Source organism: Asparagus officinalis, chromosome 8 (assembly GCF_001876935.1).
Source record: "Asparagus officinalis chromosome 8, Aspof.V1, whole genome shotgun sequence".
NCBI classification, from domain to species: Eukaryota; Viridiplantae; Streptophyta; class Magnoliopsida; order Asparagales; family Asparagaceae; genus Asparagus; species Asparagus officinalis.
In genome coordinates this window covers 118,636,609-118,653,824 of record NC_033801.1, presented here as the reverse complement: position 1 = coordinate 118,653,824, position 17,216 = coordinate 118,636,609, and the positions used below count along the sequence as shown (strand labels likewise).

At 39.3% G+C, this 17,216-nt stretch overlaps 2 protein-coding genes and 1 non-coding gene across 5 annotated transcripts; all 3 read right to left on the bottom strand.

The window, feature by feature from the left end:
* On the bottom strand, positions 874-4,898 carry LOC109822442 (uncharacterized tRNA/rRNA methyltransferase YsgA). Its single transcript, XM_020388642.1, is given in 5 exon segments — positions 874-1,323; positions 4,210-4,336; positions 4,425-4,529; positions 4,611-4,705; positions 4,708-4,898. Coding segments are annotated over 5 exon segments (654 nt in total). The 5' UTR covers positions 4,811-4,898; the 3' UTR covers positions 874-1,099.
* TRNAS-UGA lies at positions 4,964-5,044 on the bottom strand. The gene has a single exon. It is a non-coding gene; the product is annotated as a tRNA-Ser (tRNA).
* On the bottom strand, positions 5,431-8,744 carry LOC109822619 (putative E3 ubiquitin-protein ligase RF4). 3 transcript variants are annotated; one of them, XM_020388853.1, is made up of 4 exons: positions 8,634-8,744; positions 8,404-8,446; positions 6,983-8,306; positions 5,431-6,123 (listed from the first exon to the last, which is right to left on the bottom strand). In XM_020388853.1, the coding sequence occupies exons 3-4, from the start codon at positions 8,084-8,086 to the stop codon at positions 5,677-5,679; spliced, it is 1,551 nt and encodes a 516-aa protein (XP_020244442.1). In that variant the 5' UTR covers positions 8,087-8,306; positions 8,404-8,446; positions 8,634-8,744; the 3' UTR covers positions 5,431-5,676. The 3 variants fall into 3 exon arrangements, with proteins under 3 accessions (XP_020244442.1, XP_020244441.1, XP_020244443.1); XM_020388852.1 differs by having other exon boundaries at positions 6,983-8,206; XM_020388854.1 differs by having other exon boundaries at positions 5,989-6,301; positions 6,983-8,206.

Below are 17,216 nucleotides of genomic sequence, written 5' to 3'. Positions count from 1 at the left end.
GATGCTAAAATTCCTGTTGAGAGTAAATGAGCAAAGAGAGAGGGTGCGGGAGGGCGAGAGAGAGAACAGGAAATGAGATCAAGTGAGAGGGGAGAGAGATAAGGACCTCAGTGAGTGGGGCCTATGCAGACTTCATGGGATTTCAAATCCAATGAAGTTGCAAGCCCATTTGCTAGTGAGCTCGCGAGCTCTTTGGAAGTTGCACCCTGCAACTTCACGGGAGTTGAAAATCCTGTGCTCCCATGAAGTTGCGACCAAACTTCATGGGATTTAAAATCCTATGATGTTTGGTGTCATTTTCATTAGTAAGGCTAACCAGCCACTAAACTTCACGGGATTCTAAAATCCCGTAAAGTTTTCGAAATTTATTTGTTATTTTCGACCCAGTTTTCAGCCAGTTGATTGAAACTGGGTCGAAAATAGCTAATAAATTTCAAATGGATTGTTGTTTAAAAATAAATTCCTAATGGGGTCTATTTTTGAAAATTTGTCCTGCAATTTTATATAGGTGCCCCCATAAAGTTGATAACTCCAAACTTTAAGAACTTTTGTTAGAAACGTAGTTGTTTTTGTTAGTTTATGTGATAAAAATAAAAATGACAATGTGCTAATATAAAATTAATATAGAATAAAAATAATATAAAAATAATATAGAAAAATTTTCTGGATCCGGAAAATTCGAAGTTGATGTATTTGGTGTAACAACAGATATGATCGGATTGAAGATAATATAATTGGGTTTAAAAATACTTATTATAGGTATTTTGGATTTAAAAGTGATTTTGGGGGTGGATGGGTTTCAAAGTAAATAAAGGTACACTTTTGGGTTCGTACCATCCTACAGAGACTATAGCATTTTACTACCATACTCAATAAAACATGAAATTCTTTTCCAAAATTGGAAGCCAGCTTTTCTACAGTCCATAACCCCGCGCGTAACTTTTACAAAGCTTCAATAAAACATAAACATCGATACTTCTTGTATTATAAAACATTCCAAATTGTGTGATATAAAGAATAGAACCAAACGAGAGGAGTGGAGATGAACTTATAAAGCTGATGTTCTCCTGTGATCCTAAAATAAGTAAATACTGATACTTCAACATTCGAACAATGCTCCTAGAAAGTTCGCAGCCTGTGAACCATCAGGTGCTCTAGGCTCTTCAAGAATATCGGCACCAGCAGCTTCTCTTTTGTTTTTCCTCTCCTCGATGACAGATTCGATCGATTCAACGCAGTAATTTCTCTTCACTTGCTTCACTGGCTTCTCTGCCACAGTGAACTTGTTACCCTCCCGGCATCTTTCAGCAAATCCTGCCCAAACTGGAGGAAAACACCCAATATATCAATTCATTAATGATATAAATAACATATACAACGACAACAACAATACTAAGACCTAAAGAAATACAAGAGCTGAGAGAATCATTTTTCTGTCTTTTCAGATTATCTTCAGTAAGAAATTTCCTCCTATCTAATCTTATGTTGGATTAGAGTTTCTAATCAAGAATTAGTTTTGTCTGTCTCTTCTACACCTAACTGATCCTATGCTCTACATCACATACCAGCCAGAAGTCATGTTGCTTGACAAGTGTAACAAAATCACCAAGTTGACCAATGTTACTTAACCATGCAAATGAATCTAATTAAGCAACTAAATCTTGCTAGCTCCCAGATCAACATAATCTAACCAGGGAGGATGAAATATGAAATACTTTAATTACTTGGTCAAACCCATGTCATGGTCGAAGCATTAAATTCTGAATTAAATTCTTATTCAGAATGATTCTTTGTGGTTAATCTAACTGATAACTCCCTAATCCAATGGCAATATGTCCGCTCTCTATTACCTGAATGACTACTTCAACTAAATGTTGGTTCCAAGTTTCAAGAGCATCACCTACTGACTACAAGAGGGAAATAACCAAAGAGAAGAATGAATATGGGACTTTTTATCCTGATGCTTATAGCTTTCAAAGAAAAGTATTCTCAGTACTTGCATGTTAGCATTTCCATTACACTAGTTTAAGGTTCTTAGCATTTTATTCTGACCCAATATGAATAAACTTACCAGAAATCATATTAAAAGATGAGCTTCATGATGTCTGTAACTTTCCAATGGCTCTAGCAGACGAGTAGAGAAGGGATGTATTTAAAAGTATAAAATGTTTGACAAAAACTTCAGAAATTAGATTAATTAGAAATAAAAAGAAAAAAAATGAAATACATGAATGTATAACTATAAAAAACAGTGTAACTCATGTTGATGGGAACTGGGAAAATACAATGAAAGAGTTATGATATTGTTATTAGGATGATCATGCATCATGCTAGCAAGCTTGACAAACATGCCAAAAATATTGAACATAGACAATATAATAATGCTGAGATTGAGGGTCAAGGACTGACAAAAACAGAGGAAGAGAAATGATGCACAGATGCAGTCATAAACGAAGATAGCTTCAATGGAAAGAGTAAAAAATAATTTTGGATGATTTGGACATGTCCGGAAAAGAGCGTAGCATATTTCACAACAAAATTGGATATACTTTTGCTTTAATCGATAGAAGTCCTTTTCAAATTAACCTCTCAAATAGTTTATCAATCTCAGAAGTTAAAGAGTCAAAGCCCACATCATACCTCTCATAAACTCTGCGATAACTTGAAGAATTTCATATATCTTCTAACATCTCGTTCAATAAGTCATCACAAAGCAAACCTTAACATCTCCCTATTGTCTCTCAAAGAATTCCCTTTTAACTTCTCAGATGGTTTAATAGAAACCACTATATATGCTTGGGTTTTAATCTTCTGCTTAAGCCTTTGTAATTTCTCAATGATATCAACCTCCTTTTCAGGACTTGTTGATAGCTATCTTTCTTACACCTATTTTGTGACTCTTGGGATGTCATAAAATCAGCAACGATATCTAATAAATAAACGTTGACATGACACACCCACAAATATATTTCGACGAGAACTAGTTCTTCACAACAAGGCTCATGAGAACTTCATTATCGTCTATAAATAAATGTTCATTGCGATCTATACACTCAAATTAATCTAAGAAAGAGAGGGCAAGGGGTTTCAAAAAGATCTTCAGATGGTAACTAGTTGTACAATAAAGCTCCCAATAACGACATGATGGATCATAAATGAATGATCAACACAGTTCATTGTAATCTACACCCAAATTATAGAAAAGAGAAGCAGGGGATCACAAAATGATCGATCAACACGAAGCTATGTGCTTCCATTAAGCATCCTTATAAGTGAATTATTCAGCCCTTTCAGGACAAAATAGGTGTTGAGCTATGTTTACCATTACCAGTTAACCCTTGAGAGCATTAGTCATATTCATCTATCCATTCAACTAATTAAATGAGACCTAATAAATTAAGTTAACGAATATTGAGGAACATTGCTTCTATACAAACTATATTAACAAGGATGGCATCTAAAACACGAGGAGCATATTTTCTTTAATAATCTGAGTAAAAATTAAATTCTTGCTCATGAAAGTCAAGATTTTGAAGGATGATATGATTAATCTATAAAAATTCTCTCAAGAAAGATGTCAAACTAAGCTAATGGTGAGGAATAATTTTAGCAGAAGTAATTTTGCGGAAATTGTCGTCTCGTTATTATTAGAATCCAAAAGCACATTGCTTCTTTCTATGTTGAGCATACATGAATAAAGTCAAAAATAATGCATTGAGTTAAATCAATTAGTCATGATGGTGTTTTTTTTTTGCCATTCTGATCACAACCGAAGTACAAAGCTTTATCTTGAACAGATTTTAAATCATACTAATCTATACAGCCTACATAGAGATTTATAACTAGTCATAAAGGCTTTAGTAGAAATTGTTATCAACAGTTTATTTGAGATTTCGATGTATAACAAGCAGTATTGTATCATTTTGAATTTGGCTATAAAAGATAAACGAATTATGTATCAAAACTCATTTTCACTGTAATCTGAGAAGCTATGATATGGATAAAATTGTTGAGAACATTTGACCTTGCTTTTATGGGCTTTAGCAACTAAGCTGTTAGCTGCAATTCTTATCAAATTTAGTTCATAGGAGAACACTGACATTTGAAAATAATGAATCTAATTCTACCAAATTTGAACTCTATGCAAAATGAAATCTCATATTCTCAGATTTATCACAAAAACTAAACTCAAACATCCACTGAAAATACCTCCAAAATGATGCAGAACAATCGACGCAGCCACAGTCACGTTCAGCGATGCCGTCCCGCCCCCATACTGAGGAATGTACACGAAGAAGTCACACATTTCGTACTCCTTCTCCGACAACCCTGTCCCCTTTTCTCCACAAAGAACAAAACAATTCCTTTTTCAGGAAAATTTATCAAAAGATTACACCTTGAAACCATAAAAATCAATAACCAACCTCATTTCCAAGCAAAAACGCCGTGCTCCTCCGAAAGGGGTGCTCCGTCACCGACGCCGCTCCCTCCGTGATCTCAACCCCACATATATCGAACCCTTTCTCCTCCTAAACAAAAAACAAATCAACAAGAAATCTCAGGAAAACCTAGCCCTAACCCTAGGGTTTTAGAATTGGGTGTTTTAGGACCTTGAGGTAGGATCGAGCGAGGGAGAGGGAGGAGAAATGGCGGAATCGGAGGTGGGAGGTTGAGCCATGGCTTCCGAAGGAGTTAAAGTCGCGACGCCGAAGGCGGTGGCGCTGCGGGCTAGGGTTCCGACGTTGTGACGCTTTGCGATGTTGTGGACGATGATCGTGCTCTCTATTGCCGCCGGTGGCGGCGGCGACATCGTGATTTTTTTGAGAGGGATTAATAGGGCGGAGTTACTATAAAGTAGCCACCTTTCTCCACACAAAAATTTCCAACGGTAAAAACAAAATCCCCCGGTGCTTCAACCGCTTCAAGTAATAAAAATAAAAATAAAAAGCAAAAATGATTTATTCGTCGACAGCAGGGTTCGAACCTGCGCGGGCGAGCCCAACAGATTTCAAGTCTGTCTCCTTAACCACTCGGACATATCGACGATGCCGGTTGGGATTTTGTGCTGACTGGTGAAGGATCAAAATTCATGCACTCACACTTTTACAGCTTTCAAAATCAAGCAAAATAAATAACTGGACTTTTAAGACTGCTGTCCTCCTCATTGCAAGGAAAATATCTTGAACATCTCACCAAAATTTACCTCCATAACAGTTTCATACCCATCACAAAAAACTATTCCAACATTTCTGTGCTTTTTCTAGCTTCAGAATTTATCTGAGGCAATCCAATTTCTTGGAGCACAACTCATCTGGTAATTTTTCCATGCCTTCACCTATTTTGATGTTAATATAACACTCAAGGAAATACATAAATTCTGACTCACAAACTTTTAAACCATGTATTATAATTGAAAATGCTTATCCCTAGCTCAGGAAAAGAAAATACTAGAACACATCTTTCTCGGCCTTCCTACAAAACCGCAGGAAAATACACACAAACCATCTATTAATCAAGGATAAGAGACGAACTAAAATAACTCATTTACATCAAAAGGAACCAAATGATCAAATACCATCAACTGAGACATAAATCCTGATGGGGGAGGAAAAACCGATATGTATAACTCCTTATTGCACAGTTTCAGAATCACGAGTTTGTAATGCATACAGAAGGCTAAATATTTACATCGCGAACCAAAATCCTCTTCTCAATGAGGGTTCTACAATAAGGGCAAAGCTTCACCCCCAACCTCTCGTGAAGCTCGTTGCATTTCTCGCACAACACTTGATGTGCGCAAGGAAGGAAAACTACGGAGATCTCATCGTGCACACACATGACACACTCTCTGTGTCTCGGCACCTGATCAAACCTCAAGAACTCCAAGAACTCAGAAACTCCATCGACATTCTTCTCCTTTCTCTTTTCTACCTCTATCTGTTCAATCTGCTTCTCGAGCTTCTTAATATTGTCTTTGTATCTTTGCACATCGGTTTCTGCTTTTAATCTCATCTCGTTCTCCTTTGCTCTCCCTGAGACTTCAATCTGTTCCCGCCCTTTTCTTTGAGAGTTAACCTGAATGAGTGCCTCTTCTTTTGCTCTTTCTTCTTGCTTCCATCTTGCCTGTTGTCATTCTCGCAAGAGGAAGAATGACCGGGTAAAAAGAGTACAAAAAGTAATGATCTAAGAGGCAGAATGTTATCACAGCTTAAAAGCCGTCTCCTTTCATACTTCAGATGGATGCACATTTTGACCAATATAGGAATCACATACGGCAAGCTCTATCTCATAAGGAATATATCTGAGAAACACCAAGGAAGCATATAGATGTTATAACACGAACTGATCCATTTCCTACGGGTAACGTATACCCAACTTTAGTATGACCATAGAGAAGAATGAGGTAAGGCAGTCGAACTAATTATTCTTGGATGTTGTTTTACACGAACTGATTAATTTCTTTTTTTTTTCCACTGGTGGTCGATGCCACTAAATGTATACTTTAGTTCAGTTTCAGATGAAGTTGATCACTGAATTTCTTAGTTAAATACAACACACGGAAAATTATATAAACTTCCCTGGAATTGTAAGTCCTCCTAGATTAAGCCACTTGATCAACAGAACTTTAACCGGAATTGTGGATGATGAGAACAAATTATAATATAGGAATAAAATTAAAAAAAAAACTAAGTGGTACTGATCATGTGGCAAGAACATAATAGTAAGAACTCTTTTCTAAGATTTTATACCCAAGAATAGAAGGGAAAGTTTTTCCCCCTTGCTGTTCATCTTCTTGTGTGGTTCTCTCTCCTTCAAGTATCATCTTTACTTTATGGTCAAGTTTATATTTTGAAGAATGAATAAATTAATAGAAAATTAAGCAATCCACTAGCAAGAATATAATTCTGAGCACAGACAGCTAGAATAATTGTGTATTCCTATGTAACAAAATTCTGATAAAGAGGAAGAATACAATTAATACCTGGACTTGATCATGATCCTCCTTAGCTTTCTCAAGCTCCTTCTGTAGCTGAAAGAAAATCTTTTTCTCAGCTGCAAGCTCCTCCTGAAGCTGTGCCTCCTGCTTCTTCTCTGACACTAACTTTTTTTCGTTATTCGACTCCCTTTCCAAAGCTCCTCGCAATCTTGCTGCTGATTCAGCATCCTGCAATTTTGCAGCCTCCTCCTTTTTCTTCAGCTTGGAGTTCTCTCGTTCCAGTTTCCTAGCATCGGCAAGTGCCTTTTCCAAATTGAACAATATTCTTAGATGATTCCATCTTTGACCCTGCAACATCTCTTTTATTTTCTTCTCAAAAGACTGCTTATCTTTCATAAGACCAGCAACTTCCACCTCCTCTTGTCTGAGTCTTTGTAGCTCAGTTTTGTCCTTTGCCAACCGGCCAGCAACCTGCATCACATGTTTTTGGGCCCACTCCGACCAATCCTGCAACCGAGCTTGCAATTCCCTTTCGCGAGAATTTAACTTATGAAGTACCTCATCCATCTCATCCTTTGGGATCGAATTAGCATTGGTATTGTCGCTTTTATAAGGCTGAGATAAAGAATTAGACTCATGGGCTAACTTTTTTTTCTCATCACTCCCCACAGCACAAGCAAGAGAAACATTCATATCACAAATCAGCAACTTCCACATTGCATCTCCTCTACTAAAGGAAGGCGTATAATCTCTAACAACGTGAACCATCTCGTGCAAAATGCTTCTCTCCATCTCCTTCAACTTCTCTAAAGAAATCTCTCTTATAGAAGAATCCACCTCTTGTGCACTTCTCAAAAATGTCAATGCATTGTCCATAACATTAGAAACACTGTCTTTACTACCATCACAAGATCTGGCGCGCAACACAGCATTTGTAGCAATCTCCTCACTGTATCCATGAGATATAATCATTGTGATTGCAGACTGAAATATCATGTCTAAAGAACCAAGCGCAATCTCTTCGAGTTGTGATTGAAATATATTGCTCCATTCAGCTTCTTGAAATTGCTCTTGTTCTACCTCTTCTACCGGGGACATGAGGTCATGGGTTTTAGACAAATCACACTCATTTGACTGGTCTTCTTCCATTGGGAACAATTTGTGGATTCAGACAGCGATGAGATCAAATTTAGGTCGGCTCGAAATTTCCTCTTGTTTCTACTTCCCCTTTCTTGAATTGAGATTGAGGAGGGTAACAGGCTACTTCCCCTAGAAATCATTGTAGCCATTTTTAAACAATGAATTCTTGGGCAAAATCTCAATCAAATAATCTTGAATGTAGTGCCAAAATTCGAAAAGATATACAAGCCTATTGATAATTAGAAACCAATCAATAGATTGCGGAATTGAATTGATATGCAAAATTAATTCATAGCAAGAAAAGGGAAAATGGGTTACAGACAAACCTTGGATTGATGCGGGGATTAAAGCAATGGAGAGGCCAATTTCCTGCAACAAAGAAGCTGATTCAATAAAAAATAGGACAACCCAGATAATAAAAAAAGACTAAAATCTTGAATAAATTGGTGAAAAACAAAAAACCCAGATATGCTAACTGGAATTATCATCAAAATACATTGAGTAGAGATGAGCTAATATGCACGCAAGAATGATGGGGAGAGGAGTAGGGACTCACCGAAGAGCTCGAGATTGATGGGTTGATTCAGTGATCGATGAGTTTGTGAATGATCAAAAAGAATGCGAAGATGGAGACAGTGAGAGAGGCTCTGATATAAAACCGCCGCTGCCTTTTCTTTGTTGGCTTTTTAGATATTAGTTCTTTCTTCACTAATTGCATATTAGTCCTAACAACTAGAAAATTACATATTAGTCCCTCAAATCCTATAGGCTGTCACAAAATCATCCCTCTGTTGGTTTTCCAGGTAAAAAAAACAAGCCCAACCATGGTTGGATTAATTTCTAACTCAATACCCACAACTATGGTTGGATTAATTTCTAACTCAATACCCGCAACTGCCAAATTATCCCTATTCATAATAAAAGATGTAAGATTCATTTCCTTTTGATGTTTCGAACATTGCGTGAGAAAATGATAGATAGCTTAGAGAGAAATTTGAGAGAATTACATGGATTTTAAAGCAATATGAATCGATGATCATCGGAAAGTTCAATATTTTATTAGGATTCTTTCCCTGACTACTGGAGAAATAGCATTCAAGTGGGTTTGAGTTTTTCTATGGCAGATTTTGAGTTTAAACCCGTTAAGGAACGGCTTTGGGAACTTAGGGGGTGTTTGTTTCAATTTCTAGAAATTATAGGAAATGTTTTCCACCCAAAATATAATTTCCTTATATTTCTTAAAAAAAATATAGGAAAAGTTTTTAGAAATCAAAAAGCACCAATTTTCTTGTTTTTTTTAACTATACTTGTTTGATTCAAAACAAGAAAATAACTCATAATTTTATAGAAAATAACAAGATTTCATTTTCTTTTGTTTGGTTACATATGCTAAATTTATAGAAAAGTGTCAACTACAATCTTTATCACTTTAATGGCTATGCACATATACAAAATTTTCACATCTTTAAATCTTATAAAAAACCAACGAGAGCAGTACTAATGCCACAAACATATTACAAACGCTCGATTGAATCATTTCTAATAACATAAAATTAACAAATTGGTCTTATGAATTCGTTTAACAACAAAATTTTCAACCATAACTATGAAAATAAAAAGAACAGAAATCAATTAACTATGAATTTGAAAAGAACAAAAACCCTAGCGTCATTTTTCGTTAATAGATCAACTACAAATAGATCAACACAAAAAAATGAGCAAAAAGAACAGATTATTATCGTGAGAGCCTTGAGATCAGAAACCCTAGCGCGAGATTTGGGAACAAGGTGGAACTGTAGCGTGTGATTTGGAAACGAGAGAACCCTAGAACTGGGGCGATGGAGGAGAAGGAACGAGACCTAAGTAGTTGGCGCGAAGGACCAAAACCCAGCTGGATTCGGGGCGGGAACGACTGGATTTGGGGCGGGAACGAGATCGGGAATTTCCGCCCTAGAAGAAGTTCGAGAAAATAACACGGCTGAGGGAAATGGGTATGGGACGGGTTTTATTGATTAAATAAGGAATGTGTCAGATTTCTGTTGATTTCCTCTCAATTTGAGAGGAAATTGTTTTTTGTAAAATTTGGTAGTTTTTGATATTTTATAGAAAATATTTCTTTAAATTTTTTGTTAAACCAAACACAATTTACAGAAATTTATAGAAATCTTTTAATTACAAAATTGCCAAAAATAGATATTTTGAGAAAAGTTTTCTATAAAAGTGTGCAACCAAACACCCACTTAACAGATGACTAAATCGATAATTTATTAGGGTTTTTCTTTTTTAACCCAAAGTTTTACCACCGCTTATTTAAAAACCCACCCACTTTTCCAAACATCAATACACTCATTGTATCTCATCCCACTTATTTTTAAACCCAACATGTACAATACACCCATTATTTATACTGTAATTACCCAATAAATTAAAAATTCCTAAACTACCTTTCATCCCCAAATATAACTGATCTCTCCCTCTCGCTCCTCCTCCAACTGAGCCCAGAGCTCTCTTCTTCCTTACTCTTCTCCTTCAACCACTACCACCAACCTCCTCCTCTCCCCTCCCTTCACTTCCCCTCCTCCCTCAAGCCCATCAACCTCTGCATCTGTTGCCCCCTATCTCCCCTCGCCGCCACGTCACCCACCATCGTCGACCTCGAATCAGATGAACAGCCCACCAATGGTTTCGACATCGACTCCCCCCAGTTCGCCGACGTGGCGATAGACAAGGACCTGAAGCACTTGTCGTCGCCGCCATTGGAGGTGACGGAGCTTGAGGAGCTTTGTGGTTGCATGGGTTATTGGATGACTTAGGGACTGCACATGATACTATCAGGGTAAAATGTGATAGCATGTCAGCTATCTATTTGGCAAAGAACCAGGTGTATATGCCCGAACAAAGCACATTGATGTCAGGTTCCATTTTGTGCGAGATGTCTTGGATGATGGAGACATTAAACTAGAGAAGATCCACACAAAGGACAATCCGGCAGATTTGTTGACCAAAATTATCATTAGGGTAAAATTTGGTCATTGTTTGAAGTTGTTGAACATTCTCCGTTGTTGAGGGATTTTGGAAGCCATTTGGGTGAACTACTTGAGGTTTGATTCCTTGGGCAAGAGGATACGTAGACAGTCAGTTTGATGCATACAGTTTGATGAGTTGATATCGACACGGTGGAGATTGTTAGAGTTCTCATTTGGGTTCCTGACTTGTTGTGGATTGAGTCCGTTGTTGTGGATTGAGTTTACTTCGTACTGGATGCAACAAGTTGGAAGGTTGGTATCGAGGTCAACGGCTTAGTTTTGGAAAAACTTCACCGAGGTGGAGAATTGTTGAAACCGCGGTGGAAATCAGCAAATTTGAATTGAGGAAGCAGCTTCAGTTCGATTGCGGGTTGGTTGACTGAATGACATAGGCCAGTCGACCGATTTTGTGCACAACACAGGGTTTGAAACCTTGTTCGGATCAGTCGACCGGTCACACTTGTGCGGTCGACCGGTACAGGACTGATTGCAGGGCTGATTTTTTTTGTTCTAGACGGTCGACCGCGAGAACATGCCCGGTCGACCAGAATCGGGTAAATAGGCTGTTTTGTTTTCCTGGGTGGATTTGGATTGGGTGTTTATATAAATAGGAACACTATGTTTCTAGGGTAAGAGGAGATTTTGAACAGACAATTAAGATAGTTTTGAGCATTTTTGAGGGAGAATTTGTGAGGGACTTGAGGGTGGTTGGTTTAGGGTTATATTTGTGAGATTATTAAGTGACTACAAGTTCTATTTGCACATACTCTCTCTCTTTATTAGTGAAATCTATCCCCTCCTTGCCCCGTAGACGTAGGCACATTGCCGAACCACGTAAATTTGGTATCTTGCTTGTGTGGTGCTTGTTTTGGTTGTTGATTTGTTCTCCTATCTTGTTTGTGATTTCGATTCCGCTGCGCACAACATACTTTCCATATAAGCAATTCTTTTTCCAAAAATGTTAATAAGAATGTAAGTATACACTCATCATTAGGATAAAAACAAACTCTTCTGGAAACTGATCCTCAATCTGATGAACATCGCTAAATTTATTGATGTTTTTTATAACAGATTGACAAAACAAACCAACAAGAAAGAAAACTGCAAGTCTGAACAAATATACATGCATAAAGATCAACTTCTCTTCTCCCGACCCCAATTACAGATATTACAGGGTAAGAGAAATCAATCTCTTCAAAAAACCCTGCACTTTCTGCTTTAAGAATCTCTGCTGCAACATGCAGCTAGAGTCAGTGATCTATAACATTCCACTGCCTAGCAACCCACCAAAGGAGAAGCATAAACTATTTCAAGGACAACAACAGCTCAATTTATATTTTTCTCAACTTCTTTGAACGCTTTGAATTCTAACTTTACTGGCAGAATGGCATGCAATTGGAATTTTGGTTTCACATCGTTGAGCTAGCATAAGCAACTGACTTAATCCCGTTTCAATCCTCTCTGGCTGAATACCATCCTCTGGCCACTCACTAGCTTCCATTGACAACCACGCAAAATATGGAGGTGCTTCTGATCCTTGTGTCTGTGACCTCCAGTACATAGAGAAACTTTTTGCTATTACGTTCACCACATTTATAACTGGCGAGATGAAGTGGTATACTCTATTCTTCCAAATAAAACTCGTTCCGTGCTCTTCTTGATAATGATTTCTCTCATCCAAAAATTTGAACTCTGTCACAGGTGCCCATTCACCATCTTTGGCGGTTATAGTACTTTGCAGAATGGTTGACATGCACACCATAAAGAGAGGTAGGGTACGAATGGAAAAATGATGCCATTATTCTATCTTTCGGAAACCCTAACCACTTCGAGATCGTCAAATGTATATTGAACCCGCAATGTTGGATCATGATTTGATACAAATACTGAAGCAAAATGTTGAATTCGGTATAGATAAGCATGACGACCCAGAAGAAATAACTAGGGCCAGAATTTGCACACAGTGCATATAAGAAAAGAGAGCTCCAAGGTAAACCATAGACTTGTGAGCGCGGATTTGCAGGAGGCCCACCCAAATAATGCGGCCCACCCAAGTCTTATATATATATATATCAAGTGATTTAGGTTTTTTCTTTTGGGGTAGCGGCTGATTTGTGAAGGAGCACGGGGAAATCATTGGCGGCTGAAGTTTGCAGCAGCAATTGGCAGCGGGTGCAGGTGAAAAAGCAGGGCAACGTGCGGAGAAATTTGGCGGTCATTCATAGAGAAGAAGCAAAGTTTTTTTTTTGTAGTTGTTCTTTGATTTGTGCATCCCTTTGAGAGAGTATTTGTGTGAGGGATCTGAGAGTTTGTGAGAGGGTTTTATTTATGAGATTGTAAACCCCAATTGTATCTCTCCCTCTAATAGTAGATCTCCCCCTCCTTGCCCCGTGGACGTAGGCTATTTGCCGAACCACGTAAAATTTGTGTTCTTGTCGTGATTTGTAATAGCTTGTAGGTTCCCTCGACGCGCAGTCCTAGAGCTGACGAGAGAAAGAGCTGATATCTCACTTTGATGAGATATCTGGCTTTTGGTTCTTGTTCCCTTTGAGAAACAAGAATTCCATTGTGATCTAATCTCTTGTTGTGCACCTTGCGCACCGGAGGTGCTGCCGAAATTTCCGCTGCGCACAACAAGTGGTATCAGAGCTCCGGGTTGGATTTGGGAGCTTATTCGAAGGATTCGCTGAAGGATTCCTAATTAAAGATTAGATCGACAACATGGGTGAAACAAGCACATCGGGATCGTCTCTTTCGAAAGCGATACAGAGTCTGAGCATCAATAATACAAAAATTGATGTTCCGAAGTTTGACGGCAAGATCAATTTAGGTCTGTGGAGGTGTCAGGTGATGGACGCCTTGGATGCACAAAATTTGGAGGAGACTCTTGAGTTACAAGAGAAACCCGCTGATATGGAGGACAAGGTTTGGAAGAAAATGAATAGTAGGGCTTGTGGAGTAATTCGGTCATGCTTGACGCCGGATCTCATTTATGACGTAATGAACGAGACGTCGGCGAAGAGAATGTGGGAAACACTCAATGAGAAGTATCTGACGAAGAGCATTGAGAATCGGCTTCACTTGAAGAAGAGGTTTTACCAATTCAAGATGAAGAGGGGAGTTTCCATTCGGGAGCATGTTAACAACTTCACGAAGCTAATTTCGGATATGGCCAATGTAGATATCATGGTTGAGGATGAAGACAAGGCGATGCTACTATTGTGTTCGTTGCCGGAGGATGATTTTGGAACGTTTGTTCTCACTATGATAAATGGAAGAACTACGGTTAGCTACAAGGAGGTGACCTCAGCTTTGGTGAATTATGAGTTGAGGAAGAGTGATGGCGAACCCTCCGAGAAGGCATCGGGAGATGCATTAGCAGTTCGAGGCCGTGGTCCAAACCGTCGTCCAGGTGATCGCTCAAGATCGAAGTCAAGAGGTGGCCATAGAAATATTGGTAGGAATCAATGTCGCTTTTGTAAAGAAGAATGACATTGGAAGAATGACTGCCCAAAGTTAAAAGATAAATGTAGGCTGTCTAAAAATCACAATAGATAGCTGATCCCCATCAAACACCGATGATGGAAGTTACAATCTGACGACTTCCAGAAGGCTACAATTTGAAGACTTTCACGTAGATCGCTGAAGGTTACAATCTGACGACCTTCATGACAACCGATGAGAGCTCTAGTTTAACAGCCTTCACAATCAACATCGAGAGTTACAATCTGACGACTCTTGCATATCAAAGAGCTAAAGTAAAGATTACAAAATGACGATCTTTGCAAAACTTCGATAGAAAGAGACTACAAATCGACAGTTTCTTCAAATCAAGACGTGGAAGTCCTCCCCGCGTACCAGCATCAAGATGCGCCACATTCATGGCCACGAACACAGCCCAGACGCAACTCCAATCGCTGCCCAACGCAGCTCCAATCGATGCCCAACGCGGCTCTATACCGCTGCCAGACGCAGCTTTAATCACCGCCAGACGCAGTTCCATAACACTGCGAAACGCACCTTCAAACATCAAAGAACGCAGCTCCATATCGCTGCAGAACGCAGCTTCCAAATTGCTGTAAACGCAGCTCAGATCCGCTGCCAAACGCAGCTCTTAAATCGCTGCAAATGAGCTTCCAAACGCTGCGTCCGAGCTTCCAGATGCTGCGTTCAAGCTTTTAGGCATTGCGTTTGGACACAGAATTCATGCCAGAACGCAAGCCTGCGTTCTCTAAACCGTCGATATTTGGCTTATTAACCGAATTATTTTCGGTTCCAACAACTCTATCATTAGAGTTTGTTACTTGTTCTGAATCACAAAACTCGACAAGAGTTATCAACCGGCCAAGACAGTTATATTCCAGTGAAACAAGACGTCGGATCGTCAACGAGAAGCAAACTCGACGCAAGCATTCGAGGGAGGCATCTCATCGCCACCGTGAAGAACCCAGAATTAAACAAAGGAGAGAATCCAGATCATTCTCTTCTCTTTTGTAATCGAAAATCCAATTGTATCTGAGATTAAAGGAATACAAATTAATTTTCCTTCATTGTCTTTTTACTGCAAATTTTCCACAAACAATAAAGCCGGGAAGAATAAAGGGAAAGCTGAACAAGCTTCGGAAGTGAATGTTGTCAAAGCTAGTGATGACAATTCAGATACAGATTCTTCAGGCTATTCCTGCTCTGCACTGCCGTCAGTTTGTTACGCTGACTCTACGGAGTGGATGATGGATTCTGGTGCTACATACCATATTTGTCCTAGGAGGGATTGGTTCTCCAGCTTTGAGGAGTTGGAAAGAGAGGATGTCGTGCTCATGAGTAATGATCACGTATGCCCTATTGGTGGTATTGGTACAGTACAGATCCGGATGTGTGACGGAGTGACTCGGGAGCTGAAGGAAGTGAGATTCGTTCCTCAATTGACGAAGAATATCATTTCGCTTGAAACTTTGGAGGCAGCTGGCTATAAGGTGATCTTGGAGAATGCGACTCTGAAGGTCACAAAGGGGTCAATGGTGGTGATGCGAGGTGTCAGGGAAAACAACCTTTACTACTTGAAGGGCAAGACAGTAACAGGGGGTCTGGCAGCTTCGATTACCACAGAGGAAGATACTACCAGTCTATGGCATATGAGATTAGGACACACTAGTGATAAGTCCCTGCAGGTATTGGCGAAGCAGGGGCTATTGAAGGGTGCAAAGACCTGCAAGATGGAGCTGTGTGAACATTGTATACTTGGGAAGAAGACAAGAGTGAAATTCGGCACCGCTATTCACAATACCCAAGGTATATTGGACTATATTCACACAGATGTTTGGGGCCCTTCCAAGCACACATCACTTGGTGGGGCCAATTATTTTGTCACTTTCATTGATGACTATTCCAGGAGAAATTGGGTATACCCGATGAAGCATAAACATCAGGTCCTGGATATTTTTGTGGAGTGAAAGAAGAAAGTGGAGCTACAGACATGTAGAAAGGTAAAAACTCTTCGTTCAGACAATGGAGGAGAGTATAAGAGTGATCCATTTCTGCAGTTTTGCCGAGATCACGGCATTAGGCGACACTTCACAGTACGTGAGACACCGCAACAGAACGGGGTGGCTGAAAAGTTGAACCGTACCTTGCTGGAGAAGGTGCGATGTATGATGACACAGAGTGGATTGTCAAGATCCTTTTGGGCCGAAGCGTTGGTTTATGCGAGCCATCTCGTGAATAGGTTGCCGTGCACTGCGATACAGGGGAAGACTCCGTTGGAGTGTTGGTCTGGTTCGGTAGCTAGTGACTATGAGGCGCTTCGGGTATTTGGGTGCCCTGCTTATTACCATGTCAGTGATGGTAAATTGAATCCGAGGGCGAGGAAAGCAGTCTTTGTGGGATTTAGAGATGGAGTTAAAGGCTTCAAGTTATGGGATCCACAGGACAAGAAGATAGTTATTAGCAGGAATGTCACATTTGACGAGGCGTACATGATGAAGCCTCAAGTTCCTCAGCAGGTGGAGGAAGACCAGATTCAGGAGATATCGCAGCAGGTGTAGGATGATGTGACTCCACCCACTCCAGATAGCATTGTATCCATTGAGGCTCCTACAGAGGTGACACTGGGAGGA